Source organism: Peromyscus maniculatus, chromosome 7 (genome assembly GCF_049852395.1).
Source record: "Peromyscus maniculatus bairdii isolate BWxNUB_F1_BW_parent chromosome 7, HU_Pman_BW_mat_3.1, whole genome shotgun sequence".
Lineage (NCBI taxonomy): Eukaryota > Metazoa > Chordata > Mammalia > Rodentia > Cricetidae > Peromyscus > Peromyscus maniculatus.
The window spans coordinates 112,636,106-112,653,391 of NC_134858.1; the positions used below are offsets into that span (position 1 = coordinate 112,636,106).

Here is a 17,286-nt window from a genome sequence, read left to right on the forward strand (position 1 = left end):
GTAACACTGAGGACCTGTAAGCAAATGCAAAGTCAAGACAAAACTCTATGGAATTCAGGTAGCACTGCTGTTAGCCTGGTTCATTTACCATGAAGGTAGAACTCAAAACAGATCATCACTGCTAAAGGGATCAATCTAGGAAGCATGAAAATCACTTTATGCTTTTATAGACACCCCAATCATGCAAATAATGGATCTAGTTTATAGAATGCAAGAGCAATCTCCTATCTTGGTAAATCTCTACCTGCCACAAATATAAAATGATACATCTTTTTTTTTTTTTAAATCAATTTCAATATGTTGGACCAAAAGCATCAAAATTATTGGATAGTAATTAAACAATTTAAACAAATAGTCAGAAAATAGCAGTACAAATATTAAAGTATTATCCCAAATAATCTATGGTAGTAAAAACGTACTCCTAATAACCAATCAGAATATAAGAGTCAGAGTAAGTGGTGCAAACGTGTGTTATTTAAGATAAAATTCAAAGCTGTTATGAGAACCAATGACCACTATCCCACAGTGTGCCTGTCTCTGCCAAATACAAATTTAGGTGATTACTGCTCTTGATCCTATGAGCTGTTTACTATAGTATAAGCTAGTTTTAAATGAGCAAAACTTTCTTACATATTCAAGACTGGCTTTGAACTTGCAAACCTCCTAATTGTCAGTACTGGGACTACATGCATGTACCACCACACATAGCTTCTAATTAATAGGCTTTACCAATGTCTTGTTACCTATAGAACAAATCACCACAAATAGTCAACGGATTACTTCAATATTTTACATTTCTATCTTATAAATTTCAAAAGCAACCAAAAACTCTATAGTTCAGAAATAATTATTTTAAGTCACTTTGCAAAGTCTTAGCTGATGTGTATCTCTCATTGAGAAAAAAAAAATCATACACCATGTTTAACCTTGACATTTTATATCTAAGTCCTCATCAACTCTAACATAAACGAAATTCTTTTGATAAAGTAGCACAGGTTTTATATGAGATATCTATGCTCTTCTGCTGTTTTATCAACTAACCACATCCCTACATGGGATGTCCTACTACATAATGCTCCTACCAACCCTCTTTCCCCAAGACCTTGGAATAGGCCAGCTCACTAATAAATACAGTGTTAGTACAGATAATCAGAACCAATCACACAAACTATTTCTACCTGCTATACTTCATGTGACCACCTGAGGCCTGTTTCTGACCATCCCTCCCCCACTTTCTACTTGTTTTTGTGCTTTTGAGAAGGGTCTCATGCAGTCAAGAAAGGCAAGTTCAACATAAACAGGTACTACCTTTTCATGGGTGGACAATACAGAGCAAATGGGAAGTCTGTTGACTGAGAATGAGCACCAGAGGTAGAACACTCACCTATGTAGACTCTCTTGCTGTACCTCTGCATCAACAGCAGCACAAACACATGCAGAGGAATAAGGTTGATGATAAACACATAGCCTCCCCACGCAGAGACCTATGGGAAAAGAGAGGCTTAGACATATGGCTTCCCTCACTTCCTAAAACAGGTATGTCTCATTTGTCATGACAACCTAAACATGAGAAAATGCAACACTGGGATTTTTAGCAATTTTCCTAGGTAGTATATATACATAACATAGCTCTTATTCATTCATTCATTTATTTATTTATTTATTTTTACTGATAAGTCAAATAACATGATCTCATAAAGTAAGCTTTTTTAAACTCAGGAGAATAGATCAAGATAAATTTTATTTCATAGGAAGGCTAAGAACATCACATAATTATGAATTGGCAGAAACTAGGCTGTCCTGAAAATAAGTTTTAGAATATAAACAACAAATTTTTAGACTAGAACAAGCAGCTTTTATTTAATCTATGATGATCTATTTACTGAAAGAAAGTTCACTGAGCTGAAGAACAATGAATTCTGGCATTGGTTAACAATTCAGCTAAAGGGGCACTCACACCCCCTGGTCACACTGTGGGGTTCTTAACAGTGCTGAGTGGCTACAGCCTCAAGATGGATTACAAATGAGTACTTTATTTAAAATATAATATATATGTCTTTGACTTATATGTATGCACATTTTTAAAATCAGAATAACTATGGCCACTCAAGTCTAAATCAATATTTTTAAAAGCTAATGTTCATTCTCAACCACTACAATGGATTGACTTTTCATATGCTCAGAACAGATAAGAAGCTCTTTAGGACCAAAGCTCATCAGCATGTTCTAATTTAGTTAGAAGGCTGAAAGATTCATTGGCTATCAAGTCATCTTATGAGGACATGTGTTAGCACACAAAAATAGTTCAAAGTAACTTCTAAGGACCTACCATCAGTTCATAATATATAAATACCTGTTTACTGCTTAGTCACACGAATTCCTCCCTCCCCCCATACACACCAAAACCCCAATGGTACCCTGAGCTTAAGCATCAAGCCCTGAGAGGCCCCTGGATATTCCTAACATTGAAAGTGACTTGCTTATGCACAGGGTACAACACGCACCCCAGGCATTAACCAATTTAGAAGGACCACAGAAAACTAACACACCTATTTATTATTCTATGTAATTAGTTTTAACAATCAGTTTAAATTATCGTTAATTTTCACATAAAAAACTACATAGGCTATTAGGCAGAAGTGTAAAAAAAGAAAAGTAATATTGAACCCTAATCCTGAGAGGTCTATTTAAAAATGATGAGGTAGCTTACGGGTTAACACAGATTGCATGAGCAATGAAAGCTTGGGTAATGGCTGAATGGAGTTGGCGATTCTGTAAGTGCAGCCAGAATCAATATGCCATCCTCATCTCTGTCCACTCACAGACAAACCCAAAGCAATCCGAATGTCTATCTCATGCTTTAAAGCGGTCTTGCTCATTCTTTGCATGATCTTTTACTCTGGGGTTTTATTTCCTTCTTTTCTGGCCTATCCATCACAGAAAATTTTCATCACTTTAAGGAATGCAAAGAGAACATTAAGTCTCCCTCTTCCGTCTTCTCAGGTAACCTTCCTTTGGGAGAGTTTTTTACCAAGTGCCCTTATTTCTCTGGCCTTCCCAACTTAGTGATGAACAGATGATGTGTATTTTTATAACTCATGATTATGTGACCATTAAACAGTCAATTCTAATAAAGGAAAACTAGCTTTTAGTTAAATATTTAAAACTATTTGAATGTTAAACAGAAGCTAAATTCATCTAAACATGGTTCTATGTTCTGTATTTGACAGGTAAAGTTTCTTGTGCTTTTTAGTTTGTAATGTAATACTTGTTCATAAAACAAAAAACATAGGAACAATAAAAATATATTTAAATTCCATTCTAGATGTCATTGACAAGTTAAAATCTTTTAGAAATTCAATGCTAAGAACAACTGATTTGTTTCACTTGCTTATAATAAATACCGCATCTGAGGACTGAATTATCAGCTCTCAACAAAACGCATGTCTCTCCAGCATCAGGATGTGAGGACCGCAATCCAGGTACACACTGAGCAGAGTCCAACACCAGCCTCAGACAGGAGTGGGAAGGAGAGGGTATGGAGAAAGAAGCTGCTCTTGCTGCCCAGAGCCCTTAGAGCAGTGCCAGGCACGGATCTTACCATGTAGAAATACGACAAGCAGCAGCACATCGTCCAAAACACAGACCCAGTTTTCACAGACTTTACCTATAAACAACAAAAGTAAATCCCATTGTAAAATGTGTATGAAGCAGTTAATCATCTAAAAGGTACTGAGTGAGGACTGAGGCTTGGCCATCCCGGCTGACTTAAAATAATTTTCAACACTGAACAAGACACATTTTAATAACTGATTCTCTTTTGGTTAGTTTTCAGTAAAAAGAACAAGTAATGAGGAACAAATTACCCCCTTTTTTATTTTCTGTCATGACATGGTTAATATCAACAAACTAGAGCCTTAAATAAATGTGTTCAGTGAATCTACATTTTCATATGGTTGATTTGCTAGATCTACTACCTTTATATTTCTTCATCTGATCATATATATATATCATCTATATATATATAGGTCATATATATATATATATAGATAGATAGATTCTAAGCTTCCATTTTGAAAAACTTATTGTTACAATTAGAAAGTTTTAGATACCATAATCAATATTTTAAAATGTATATTGTTGAACTGTCTCCCAGAAGGCCCACTACATAAGTAAAATTCTCAGCAGTCTGAATTAGAAAGACTTCATACAATAAATCAAAGTTCAACTAATCCTGTCTTAAAAGTAGTAATTTCCAAATGAGTTATCACCTAAAAGAACAAACAGTATCTTCAAAGTAACTGACACAGACCTAAACACATGGTGCCCTAAGATGAACACCTAAGAAAACATGAGGACAAGTCCTATCACAAGGAACTCTCTAGTCAAGAGTTCTATTTTATCTCTTGGTGCTGAGAGGCATGTTCAAATGTGAGTTAATTTCTAGGGATTCTTTACTTTTATAAACAGGTTTTTAATAATACAGTCAACTTCAAATGATGCATAGACTTTGGTACAAAGCATAAAAACCAATACAGCAGAAGGAAGCAAGGAAGGTGGGGCTGGAGGAAAGAAAACATTTCTAGTTTATAGCACTCAGTGAGAATAAGGAACAAAGTATACAAAAATTTAAAAAGCAAGACAATGTCCTTTAGCTAACCTGATACAATCCTTTGGAAGGGTGATCACAAAAAGAGGGAGTTATGGCCAAGTGGTCCTTACAAAAGCCTGGAGCTAAAGACTGAAGTAGCAGATACAAATGTCCTACAGAGGCAGAGCAGCAAGATGGGAAGAGAACTGAGTGCGCAGGGAGGCTTCTCTAAGAGGAGCAACTGAAAAGTGCCCAGAGAATGAAGTAGGCAAGAAAGCAGAGGACTGTCCTGTACGGCATGACAGCAGCACAATACAATGGTGCCAGTGGAGCAGACAGACAGACAGACAGTCACCCGGACCTTGGCAGTGGAAAGCACACTTCTACTGGTTAGGTGTCTCAGGAGAGAGCTGGAGGAGTAGGGGGTGTAGGTCCTGCAGAGGATGTAGGTGACTGTGCCACCAGGATCTGGCCTTTCTGTAACTCGGACTCCCATGCACTCTGACAGCCTTCTGCCTCCACCTGATACCCAGCATGCCACAGGCCACCAGTTTTCATCTCTCACCTGCCTCCACTCCAGAGTGATTTACTTCAAACTGGTTCTGGTCTGCCAAGACACTGAACTATCAAGGGTCCTAACCGCCTTCCATGTTGTACTTTCTTGGACACTACCCCCATTACTACACAAGGTACACAGTTCCCTTCTCCATAGTACCCGTGTATCATAGTTCATATTCTTGTTTATACAAGCTTTTTAAAAAACTTTTTGTGACTATTTCTGTCTCCTCACTGAGCCCATGTTATTATAATCTACGTGAAGAAAATCACAGTGTATGTTATAGCCACTAAATACATTCCATAGACTTGCTTCTTTCTTTTGAGACAGGGTTAGGGTCTTACATAGCCAAGGCTGGCCCTCAACTTGCTACATAGCTGAGACTTGGCCTTAAACTCCCAATCCTCCTGATTCTACTGTCCAATTGCTGAAATTACAGGCGGGCCACCATACCCAGTTTAATTCCATGTGCTTAAATTTCCTCAGGCTATAAAGCCAAATGGACCAGTAAAGAATAAGAAGTCAAAGATACTTACCAGTGTTGACAAACAAACAAACAAACAAAAACAAAACAAAACCTTGCTAGGCTATGCTGATACATAATTAAGTCCTCCTCCAACTGAGGGATAAAGATACAAGATAAGAGTTTTAGTCAAAGTAGTTTGAGATCATATGGTACAGCCAGGCACTGAGTATCTAATGGTTCTCTGAATGCCAACAGCAGGGAAAGGCTTCGGGGGTAAACTACATGAAGCCTTGGAATTGGCAGGATTTACACAAAACTTTCAGATATCATGCAAGGTATCCAGTCAATAGTCCATTGTGGATCTAACAGCAGCAACCCAGATGGAGGGTTATGAAACTTAAAAATACATGCCTGTAAAACACAATCCATAGAAGGTTAAGGCAAAACATGATCTTTACTATATTTAAGATGTAAAGGGCTTACTTAGAGAGATGGCTCAGTGGTTACTGCTCTTGTAGAGGACTGGAGTTTGTTTCCCAGCACATATGGAAGCTCACAATCACCTGTAACTTACAGCTCTAGGTGATGTGACAGACTCTTCTGGTCTCCATGGGCACATACCCACAGATACAATTTAAAAAAATTTTTTAAAGGACTTACAAGGCACAGTAATAACAGAAGTGGCTCAGCATGGGGGTAGGGAAGGTGTATGTCTTAGAAATGATGACAGTATATCCCAGATGGTGTGACAGAGGTGAACAGCATGCATTCATTAAGTTCTATGAAAACAAAACTAGAGTAAGAGAATCTTCCTGAAAGAGCATCCAAGTTTCAGAGGCATGCCTTGAGGGACTATAGTAAGGAGGGGACATAACATCACCTCCACTATCTCAAGGGAACAAGAGAGGTTCCAATGGGTGAGGGAAGACACAGGAGGGGCTATGCAGGCCACGCCCCGGCGCTGCTTTTATGCCACAGGTAGTAAGGACAGGTAAGAGGAGAGTCAGAAGTCCTTCACTGGGGTTCTAGTTTAGAATAGATGTGGATGGACAGAAGTGGTCATGTTCTATCTTAGGGTGAACTACTGGATCTAGACTGAAGGGGGAAAACCAGTTTCCCGGGGAGGCCCACAGATAGACCGTATGGGGATTCGGTTTTGTAATTTGGTCTTTGACAAGCTGGTATCAAATGCTAGGTGGAAATAACGTGACAGGCTCACTATGCATAAGCACTGTCTTACCTTTAAACTGCTTCGCTAGCAGACAAGTTGAAAGGACTAAGCTTGAAACAAACAAAAACGTAAGATGGGAGAGTAAGTTTCAAGACCAACTAGAGTCACTCTAGTGGAAAACAAAGACAATGATACAAAAGTTAAACTGCAACCAGACTGAAAAGTTTTTAAATAGTCATGAGATTACCAGTTTATTTGTTGAATTCTCAGCTATATGCCATTAAATATGGTTTTCCATGTGCAAAGCCCTAGATTTGATCCTAGCATCAGAAATAACATTTTCTTCCAAAGCTAACTGAAATTGAAATTTTTATCAGTTAAAACTTTGACATGAGACATGTCTGGGTTAAAGGGATATGAAGCTTCAGAGATTATTCACTGAAGGCAAAGAGAAGGAAAAGATCGGAACTAAAACAGTTTAAAACAACCATGTCAAAACTGGGGGTGGGGCGGGTGGGTAAGCTCAATGGTAGAGTGCTTGCCTAGCACACATGAAGCCCCAGGTTCAATCCCCCCCCACACACACACTTGCATAAAATAACCATTTCAGTGTACACAAACTGAGAATCGAGGTCTTCGTGTCCCCAAAGCTTGCCCTTCTCTCCACTCAGCTTGGCCGGTGTGAAAGTGGAATTCAATCAGAAATCAGCTAGTATATTGCCCCTGGACTCACCGCAGAATCAGAGTGGTAAGCATGAAAACAGTTTTGCCAGCTAAAAGTAAACCCTGAACACATGAGGCCATCTATCACTGCTCATCCAAAGTTCTAAGAACAGTTAGGACAAGCAGACTAGTCAGAAACCAATGATATGAACCTGGAATGAAAATGCCATCTGAGATAAGGTCATTCTTCATCTTCACTGAGAAGACACACACCTAAGCTTGGGAAAATTATCAGAAGATAAGCTGCAACTTTGAAGGTATTCATCACACCACAGACTAACCAATTGTGTGCAAAAGCTTAAACATACACTCCACCTTTGGCTGACATACATTTATATGGACAGGGGTGATCTTTAGGAAGCTAAATTAAATTACAAAGATTAGAAATAAAAAAAAAACAGTAAATATATCAGTGTAAAACACCAGAGTTGCCAGCTTTTAGTTTAGGTTTAATAATCCAACATAACCAAAGGAGGGAAAAAAAAGAAAAGAAAAAAGAAACAAAAGCCAAAGTTATAGCACTAGCTACATTGCCCCACTTCCACCGAGTGTACAGAAACAGGAAAGGATGCTCCATGTTTGGGGAGAAAGAGAGCAGTCAGCAGAAACTAGACCTGAATGGGCCTAGGTGTTCAGACTTCCGTCAACTATTATAAATCAATGAAGATACAGTTTTTTAAAAATGGAAATGTTTCAACAGGGAGCTTCAATAATGCAATAAAATATGTACAATTCTGTACTAGTGTGAAGAAACTAGAAGCAACTAGAAATTTGAGAGCAGAAAAGCACAATTAAAACTATATGGCCCAGGCTTAAGAGCAAATTTGAGATGGCACAGGCATAAATAAGAAAACTCATTAAATACATCTTAATAAAAAGACAGAGAAAAATTCCAGAAGAGACTAAAGAGATGGGGGAGGGCATTTTGAAATTATAACTTGCCAAATTTTATGGTGAACAATCTAGAGAGCCATGAACCCCAATAAACCACCAAGTATAATAAATAAAAGAAAACCAAACAAATTAGACAAAGAGGAAATTCTGAAGAGGAAAAAAAAAGGAAAAAATATATATATATGGCTACAACGCTTATTAGCTGATCTCTCATCAAGAAGAAACAAAGCATCATCCTTAATAAAGAAACTATCATTAAAACATGAAGGCAGGCTGCTGGGTGTGGGGGTACAGGCCTATAATTCCAGCACTTGGGAGGCAGTGGCAGAAGAATAAGGAGTTCAAGGCCAGTCTCAGTCATATAGCAAATTTAACACCAGCCTGGGCTACCTGAGACCCTGTTACAACAGAACAAAAGCCATCAATTTGTGTGTGTGTGTGTGTGTTACATATATGACATGTGTATGGATATACATACACAATTATCTGGATTTTTTGACTGGTGATACATGTGCACACATACATATATGATGATAATGGCATAAGAGAAAAACAATGGTGCTTTATTGGATCCACATTGCTAAAATATACTAGAATTATCTTAGTAATAACCTAAGGCAGACTGTACTAAGTTGAAGATGCATAGTGTAAGCTGAAAATGCAATGTGTAACTACTACACACAATAAAGTTTTTCTTTAAAAAAATTGGAACAATTAAATTAAAAATATACTTTAGCAGATAGAAAGCTACTAATTTACAAATACAAATCAAACCACAAAAAAGGCTGGGTTATGTGTGAATTCACCAAACACTCTAATTAAAGAGGCAGAGTTGGTCAGGACAGATTTGAGATCCAACTACAAAGTCTTTTAGAGTTGAAATGTTTAAATTTAAAGCTTATCCAGGGTTAAGTCTTTTCTGAATGATAAGAAATCAATATAATTGGGGAAGGTAATTAACCCAAAGGCTGGATAAACCTTAGCTAGGCTAATCAACTAAAGAGGGAGGATACAAAATGGTAAAAGCAGAAATAAGAGACATCATTACAGACTATACAGAAATGATAAGAGACTTGGGAATAACTTGTGACAACAAATCAGACAACTGAGATGAAATAAAAGTGGTTCAAAATAGATACATATTACCAAATTACTCATGAAGAGAAAGATCAGATCACAACAAGGACATTAAAAAGAGCAATTAAAAAAATCTTCCAGGTCCAACCGTGAATTCAATGTTAAGTAAAAAACAATGGCAATCTCATAGAAACTTTTTCAGAGCATTGACGAGAAAATATTCCCTAACTTATCAGAGAAACGTTCTGCAAATCTAGTATCAAAATCAGACAAAAACAATAAAAAAAACCACTGATCAAGATTTCTCACCAACTTAGATATAAAACACCTAACAAATGTACATAATATAAACACAGCAATATGCACAAGGTTGTACACTGTTAGCAAATTTTATCTCATGAAACAAAACTGTTTTAACATCTGAAAGTAAACTAACCCAGTGATTCCCCTGTCTGGGTAATTCTGAATCTTGGGGAACATTTGGAAATGTCTGGATGTACTTTTGGTTGTCACAACAAGGAGACCTACAGAGTGTATAGAGATAAACAGCCTATCTATCATACACATGACACAGCAAAAGATTACCCCAACCAAAATATTAATAGTGCAGAGGTTAATAAAACATGACTATATATAACAAAGGTTAAAAAATGTGATCAACCTCAAGAGGCAGAAAACAAAATCTGAAAACCGAGGAAAGCTTCTTTAAACTATAATAAAGAACAGCAAACCTACTATCATATGGGTACTTTTCTGAATGCTTCCATCTACTTAAGTCAGACCAAATGAGGGCATCCATTGTCCTTGCTTCTGATATTCAACACTGTGTTGACATTCTAGTCAGTACAAACCAGAAAGGAAAACAGGTACACACACTGGAAAGCAAAAGGCAAAGCTAGCCTTTTTACTTGGGGGAGGGCAGATAACGTGACCTTGATATGTTTAAAATCTTAGGAAATCTAAAAGCAAACAGAAGTAAAGTTAGCACATAAGTTTATCACAGGACACATGGTCAATACATAAAAATTTCCATTACACAGAACTTATTTACTATGACATGATACTAAAGAAGCTAGTGAGTCAACAAGGTAAGTATGGTCTGTAGGATCACTGGAATAGAAAAGACTCAGCAATAAACCCATCATTATGCTTTCTTTGGATCAGGACAAGGTCAGGATGTCCTCTCCCACCACTTCTATTGGACACAGTACTATAAGTCCTAGTAAATCTAACAAGACAAGGAGGAAAGAAAAGGGGCACAGACTGTTAGGAAGAAATAAAGCTGACCTTTTAAAAGATGACATGACTGTCTAACAGAGAAAATTTCAAGGAATCAAAACAGCCACTGAAACTACTAAGTGAACCAGACATGCAGCAGGATACAAGAGTAATTGACACCTAATATTTAAATACACAATAACCCTTCAATATAGTACATGTTAGTTCATAAAAATAAATTTTAAGAGTATGTATAGAATGTATAAAGAGAAAACCAGCAAACTTTGATGAAAGAAACCAAAAGATTTTAATATAGAAATATTCCATGTTTATGTTAGGAACTCAATATAATCAAATGTTTTTGGTTAAAAAAACAAATTAATTCAAAGTCTGTATAGAAAGGCAAATACTCCAAAGAGCTAACATGATATTAATAAAGAGAAATAAAATCACAGGGATGATATTACCTGAACTCTAAGACTTACAAGACAGTCAGAGGACCATTGACATAAACAAAAGCTAGGGGTCTAGAAAGGCTCAGCAGTTAAGAGCACATACTGCTCTTGCAGAGGCCCTGCTAGGCTTCAGTTCCCAGGACTCCTGGAGACTCACAACTAACTGCCAGTAACTCCAACTTCTGAGGACCCAATGTCTTCTTCCAGCCTCCTTACATATCTGCATTCATGTGGTGTGTACACACACGTACACACACACACACACACACACACACACACACACACACACACACACACACACAAAGGTAAAATTTACTTACAGCCCAGACACACAGAAAAGATACATCCCATGCAATCCTGAGCTGGTCTCTTCCATAATGTTCAGAGTCAGTGAGAACCCAAGTGAGTCCAGACAACTCAGGTCTAATCAGAGCTTTTCTCTAAAAATCTTAAAAATAACTTTACTCCCAGAAATTACAAGGTCCTTTGTTACCAGAACAAGTCAACATTCATAATTTTCTTAAATAAAAATTGTAGGAGTGGTATGCTTGTATGTGTATCTACATATATGTATATTCACCCCTAGATCTAAGCCCAGTATGTATGTGTGTGTGCACACACATGTGCCTATTATGAAGCCCTTGGTTCCAGCTTCAGCACCACATAAAACCAGGTGTGGTGGCACATGTCTATAAAATCAGCACTAGGAAGGTGGAGGCAGTAAGAGCCAAGTTCAAGGTCATCCTAGACTACACAAAGTAAGAAACATCAGAGATGAATATTTTAAAGGTAAATCCAATGTGATTGCCTAAATAACATTCAAGTACTTAGTATCCACAAGTTCATATACTGTGACCAGTACATATCTTACTAAGCAGGCAATAAAGAACACTCTATTATCACTGACAGGTCTATTAGAAACCATAGCTTTTTATCTATAAGCATGGACTATCTTGTTTAAGCTCACAGTACTAACAGACTTGTGGAAAGAGAATCTTGTATCACCTTAACAACAAGGAGAGAAAACTCCCTCAGCAATCTACAAAGTACCAAGCTTTCTTAAGTTACCAGGCAGCTAAAGTAATGAAGCAATGAATATGCAAGTATTAGGATAGCTAAAGACCCCCAGACACACAAGCAGCCTCACAGTGGTTGCCATGGCAAAGATTTGGAGGGGCTCAGCCTTAGCAACATTGTTAGTCACACGGAAAATCAGAAAATACTGGACTTGAAGCAGGGTGAAGCTCAGTGGCAGAGTGCATGCCTGGCACATACAAGACTCGGCCCCCAGCATAATAAAAAGGAGGAAGGAAAGAGAACTTTTAAACGAAAAATTAATGATGGAATGGGATGTAACAGTATGCTTGTGAGCATGTGCAAGGCCCGATCTCCAGAACTTAAGAATGAGACAAATCAACAAATCAAAATAGAGTACAGAAATTGATGAAATCCTTATGTATTTGTTCAAAATGCAGAAAAAAAAAAAAACTGGACACAAGCATTTACAGTACCATCATTTATAATAGCCAAAATTTAAAATAACTAAAGACTGACTAATGTGCTATGATACAATGAAATATTATTCAACTTAAAAAATACATGAAGCATCTATAACACAACATGGATTAACACTGAAAAGTCTGTTAAGGGAGGAAAAAAACCCTAGATTTAAAGAAAAAAGGTCAATATATATTATATTCTTTTTTTTTTTCTATTTCTCTGTGTTGCTGTGGGATGTTCTGTATGGCAAATGTGTTGCTCTGATTGGTCAATAAATAAAACACTGATTGGCCACTGGCTAGGCAGGAAGTATAGGCGGGACTAACAGAGAGGAGAAAAGAAAGAACAGGAAGGCAGAAGGAGTCATTGCCAGCCGCCACCAGGACAAGCAGCATGTGAAGATGCCGGTAAGCCACGAGCCACGTGGCAAGGTATAGATTTATGGAAATGGGTTAATTTAAGCTATAAGCACAGTTAGCAAGAAGCCTGCCATGGCCATACAGTTTGTAAGCAATATAAGTCTCTGTGTTTACTTGGTTGGGTCTGAGCGGCTATGGGACTGGCGGGTGACAAAGATTTGTCCTGACTGTGGGCAAGGCAGGAAAACTCTAGCTATATTGTGTAGCTTTGCGCCTTTTTTTTACTGGCAAAATGTACTGATTGTAATTTCCCATTAATAAAGAGGTGTTTAAGCCTAGTTGTAATGATTTAAAATTCAAGGTCCAAAACCACAATTCCTTTTGGCACCAACCAACAGAAAGCCCTGCACAGCACAAGAAATTACCAAACAGAAGAGAAGGCTTGCAGAATGGGAGAAAAACCTCCGGCAGCAACTAACTCATCTAGCAGGGGACTGCTAATCAGGATATACAGAGTTCAAAAAAGCAAACACCAAAAGGGAAAATAATCCAGTCAACAAATGAACAAAAAGTCAGTTCTCAAAACAAGTACAAATGGTCAATAAAAACATGAAAAAATGTTCAGTATTTTTAGCCGAAGTGCAAATCAAAATTGCAATACAATTCCATCTCATCCAGCAAGAATGGCTAGAGTCTTTCTTACATACACACACCACTGGTAGAAATGCACTACAGCTTTGCAACGAGGGTCCAGGAAAAATCTAGTGGCTTCTGGACACCCTTAGTTTCACTGTGGAGCTACTGTAATGGAATCTGTGGTGCTGGAATAAAGACATGTGGACAGAAACACAAAGAGACAGGCAAGCTCAGAAGTAAAGCCATACACCACAGTGAAGTTACTTTTGACAAGAATGCTACGACCATTCAATTACAAGTTAAGAGGGTTGTTTGTCACAGGACCCTAAATACCAAAAATGATCATGAATAAGAACCAAGCTAGAGAACTCCCACTTCCCAATTTCAAAATGTACTACAAAGTTCTGGTAGATCAAACAGTAGGGTGCTGGCAGAAAGACAGACACATAGCTCTAGGTAACCCTGGCATGTGTGACCAAATGACTCTGACAAGATACCAAGATCAACCAAAATGAAATCAACATGTGAATTAATTAATTTGGACATCTGTTTAAGCATCATTTAAAACGTTAAAAAATGGAGCAACCTGTGGTTGATATATTGTGCAACCCAATAAACTTATCTGGGGGTCAGAGAACAGAACAGCCACTATGTTAAACATAGGTTTGGGCAGTTGGTAGCACATGCCTTTAATCCTAGCATTCAGGAGGCAGAGATCCGTCTGGATCTCTGTGAGTTCAAAGCCACACTGGAAACAGCCAGGCATGGTCACACATGCCTTTAATCCCAGGAAGTGATGGCAGGAAGTAAAAAGGTATAAAATGTGCGAGGACCAGGAACTACGCCTTTTTTAGCTTTTAGCAGCAGTTTAGCTGAGATCCATTTGGATGAGGACACAGAGGATTCCAGTTTGAGGAAACAGGATCAGCTGAGGAATTGGCAAGGTGAGATTGGCTGTGGCTTGTTCTGCTTCTCTGATCTTTCAGCATTCACCCTAGTACGGGGCTCTGGGTTTGTTTTTATTAATAAGATCTTTTAAGATTCATGCTACAGCAACCTCAATATAAAGCTTAGAACAACTATGAAATTCTTAAAAGATGACACAGGGCAAGAGTTCACAGCAATGTGTTTCACAATGATTTCCTGGAAATAGGAAAAGAAGCTGTTGACAAGTTGAGGTTCATGAACATTAATTTTTACATATCAAAAGACACCCACAGAGTAAAAAAGCAGTCCACAGAATGAGGAAAGCATGCAGAAGTAGTTAATCCAAAAGGGATTAGTAGCAAGCATACAGAGAGAACTCATAAAACTCAACAACAAAAAGCAAAAAGCCACATTCAAAAAGCAGCAAAAGACTTCAACAGGCATTCTACAAAAATATCCAACTGGCTACCAGACACACAAAGAAGTACTTCCCATTCATCACTGAGAAAATGCAAACCAGAACCAGCTACACTACCTTACACCCATTAGTATCATTACTATCAACCAACCAGAAAAATCAAGCCAGGCATGGTGGTACATGCATGGAACCGCAGCTATCTTGGAGGCTGCAGAGAACTATTGGGGATTTGAGGCTAGTCTTGGTATATAGTGAGAAACAGCCATGAAATAACAAGTGCTGGTGAATATATAGAACCACTAGAAAATCTGTGCACCATTGGTCAAAATTTGAAAGGCCGATTATGGAAAATGGTGTAGAGGTTCCATAAAAAACACTAAAAATATAAATGTTATAGAAGCTGTATACTATAGGATTTTACCTATTCAATTAGCCAAAGTCAATGAGACAAGTAGAATGGCTGCATTTTACAAATGTGGGTGGACGATATAGATGGTTACAAAACACTGCAAGTATATATAACATTAATAAACTGTGGAACTAGGTAAATGTTATAGTCTGCGTATTTTACCATAATAAAAAAGCTGGAGGGAAAAAATATAGTATATGTGTAACAATTATGCTAAACACAAAAAGGAAGACACTAATGTCCTATGTAATAAGATTGCATTTATGTGAAATGTCCAGACCAGGTAAGTCCATAAAAGATAAAACCAGTGAGACAGTGAGATGTCTCAGAGTATAAAAATGCTTGCCTTGCAAGCTGGATGGCCTCATGAGTTTGATCTTTGGAACGTACATAAAGGTGGAAGCAAGAACCAACTTCACAAAACTGTCCTCTGACTTCCATGTGTGCCACAGCATACATGAACCTCCCGGACTGCATCATACACAAGCAGCAATAAATAAAACTTCAAAATGCAGATGTTTGGTTACCCCAGAATACAGAGGAAGAGAAAGTGAGAGGTGCAGGGCTGAGGTACAAGCACAATTTTTAGACTGAAGACATTTTCTATAAATAATAGTGGTGACAGTTGTACAACAATTAATAAGTTTAAAAGGATTAACTGTATTCTTCAAAATAACACAAATGAATTTTATCACAATTTTAGAAACATTTTTAAATGCTAAAAGGTAGTTGTGATTTCAGTTAGGACACTACTCCAATAGTTCAGACTCACGTGTTAAAAAGGAGAAAAGACTGTATGTAAGCCGGACATGGCACACAACCATGGGAGGCAGAGGCACAGGCAGGAGTCTGAGGACAGTCTCAGACACATACCAAGGCCTTGTTACAAAAACAACAACAACAACAACAAAAAAAAAACTACAGCAACAAAAGAGGCTAGAAAACTATTTAGAAAAGCAATGTTAGTTTTTTTTAATGTCCAACTGTAAATGAATTATTTCTAAGGGAGTTATTCCTAAGTGAGCCTTGTTCCTTGATATTTATCTGTTGTACAAATTTCCCACAATAGGGTGTTTTTATTTTATAGCAAATATGAGATATAACAACAGAATGTAGATGACTAAGTTACCAACCTATCTATCCAGACTTTCAAATTCAAATCATTGCCATTATTTACTTCACATAATTTTATTAAAAAAAAAAAAAGAATTTAACCAACATAGGTTGGATCTTCTTTAATGTTGTTTCCTCAATGTCAACCATACAACCTCAGAAAAAAATGTGTTATGAAGTTGATGCAGGGATTTCTCATTGCTGTACTTTTGCTACAAACAGCATAAAGAGTATCTAATTTGCATTCTTTAAATTTTACATTCATGATTTATCATGACTATTCTACTGTAATTCATTTTCCCACAGGCATTATATTAATAAGATCTATCCACACTCACATACATTGTTTTTAGTATTAAAACTAACATAATTAAAAGGCTTTCAATAGAGACTGCAAAATCTTAAGATTGGGGCAGTGTTTCTGTTTTCTCTTTCCAACTGCATGCAGTAAACAAAGGTTTTTAGGGACATTTCTGATGATGACAGCACAACTGTCAGTGTTCCACTGCCATCTTCATACTCACTCACATGGGTGCTCTTCCCTCTTTTAAACTCAAGATCAAGAGACCGCCTCTACAGATCACACTGCAGTGTTCGTCCTAGAATTCCAGGTCAAAGCAAAAAACACCTAAAAGCCAGGGAGCCTTTTTGTTTTGTTTTCTGTTTTCTCAAGACAGGGTTTCTTTTGCCTTGAACTCACAGAGATCCGCCTGACTCTTTCTCCCAAGTGCTGGGATTAAAGGTGTGCCCGGCCTGCCAGGAAACTTTTTTAA

The 17,286-nt window shown here is 37.6% G+C and overlaps 1 protein-coding gene across 1 annotated transcript in view; it reads right to left on the reverse strand.

Moving 5' to 3' along the window:
* Positions 1 to 17,286, reverse strand: part of Stt3b (STT3 oligosaccharyltransferase complex catalytic subunit B) — a 77,497-nt gene that overhangs the window by 23,056 nt on the left and 37,155 nt on the right. Inside the window, exons 4-5 of the mRNA XM_006970254.3 lie at positions 3,602 to 3,667; positions 1,385 to 1,484 (exon numbers count right to left, since the gene is read on the reverse strand). Coding sequence (XP_006970316.1) covers positions 1,385 to 1,484; positions 3,602 to 3,667 — 166 coding nt within the window. The remainder of the gene's footprint in view (positions 1 to 1,384; positions 1,485 to 3,601; positions 3,668 to 17,286) is intronic.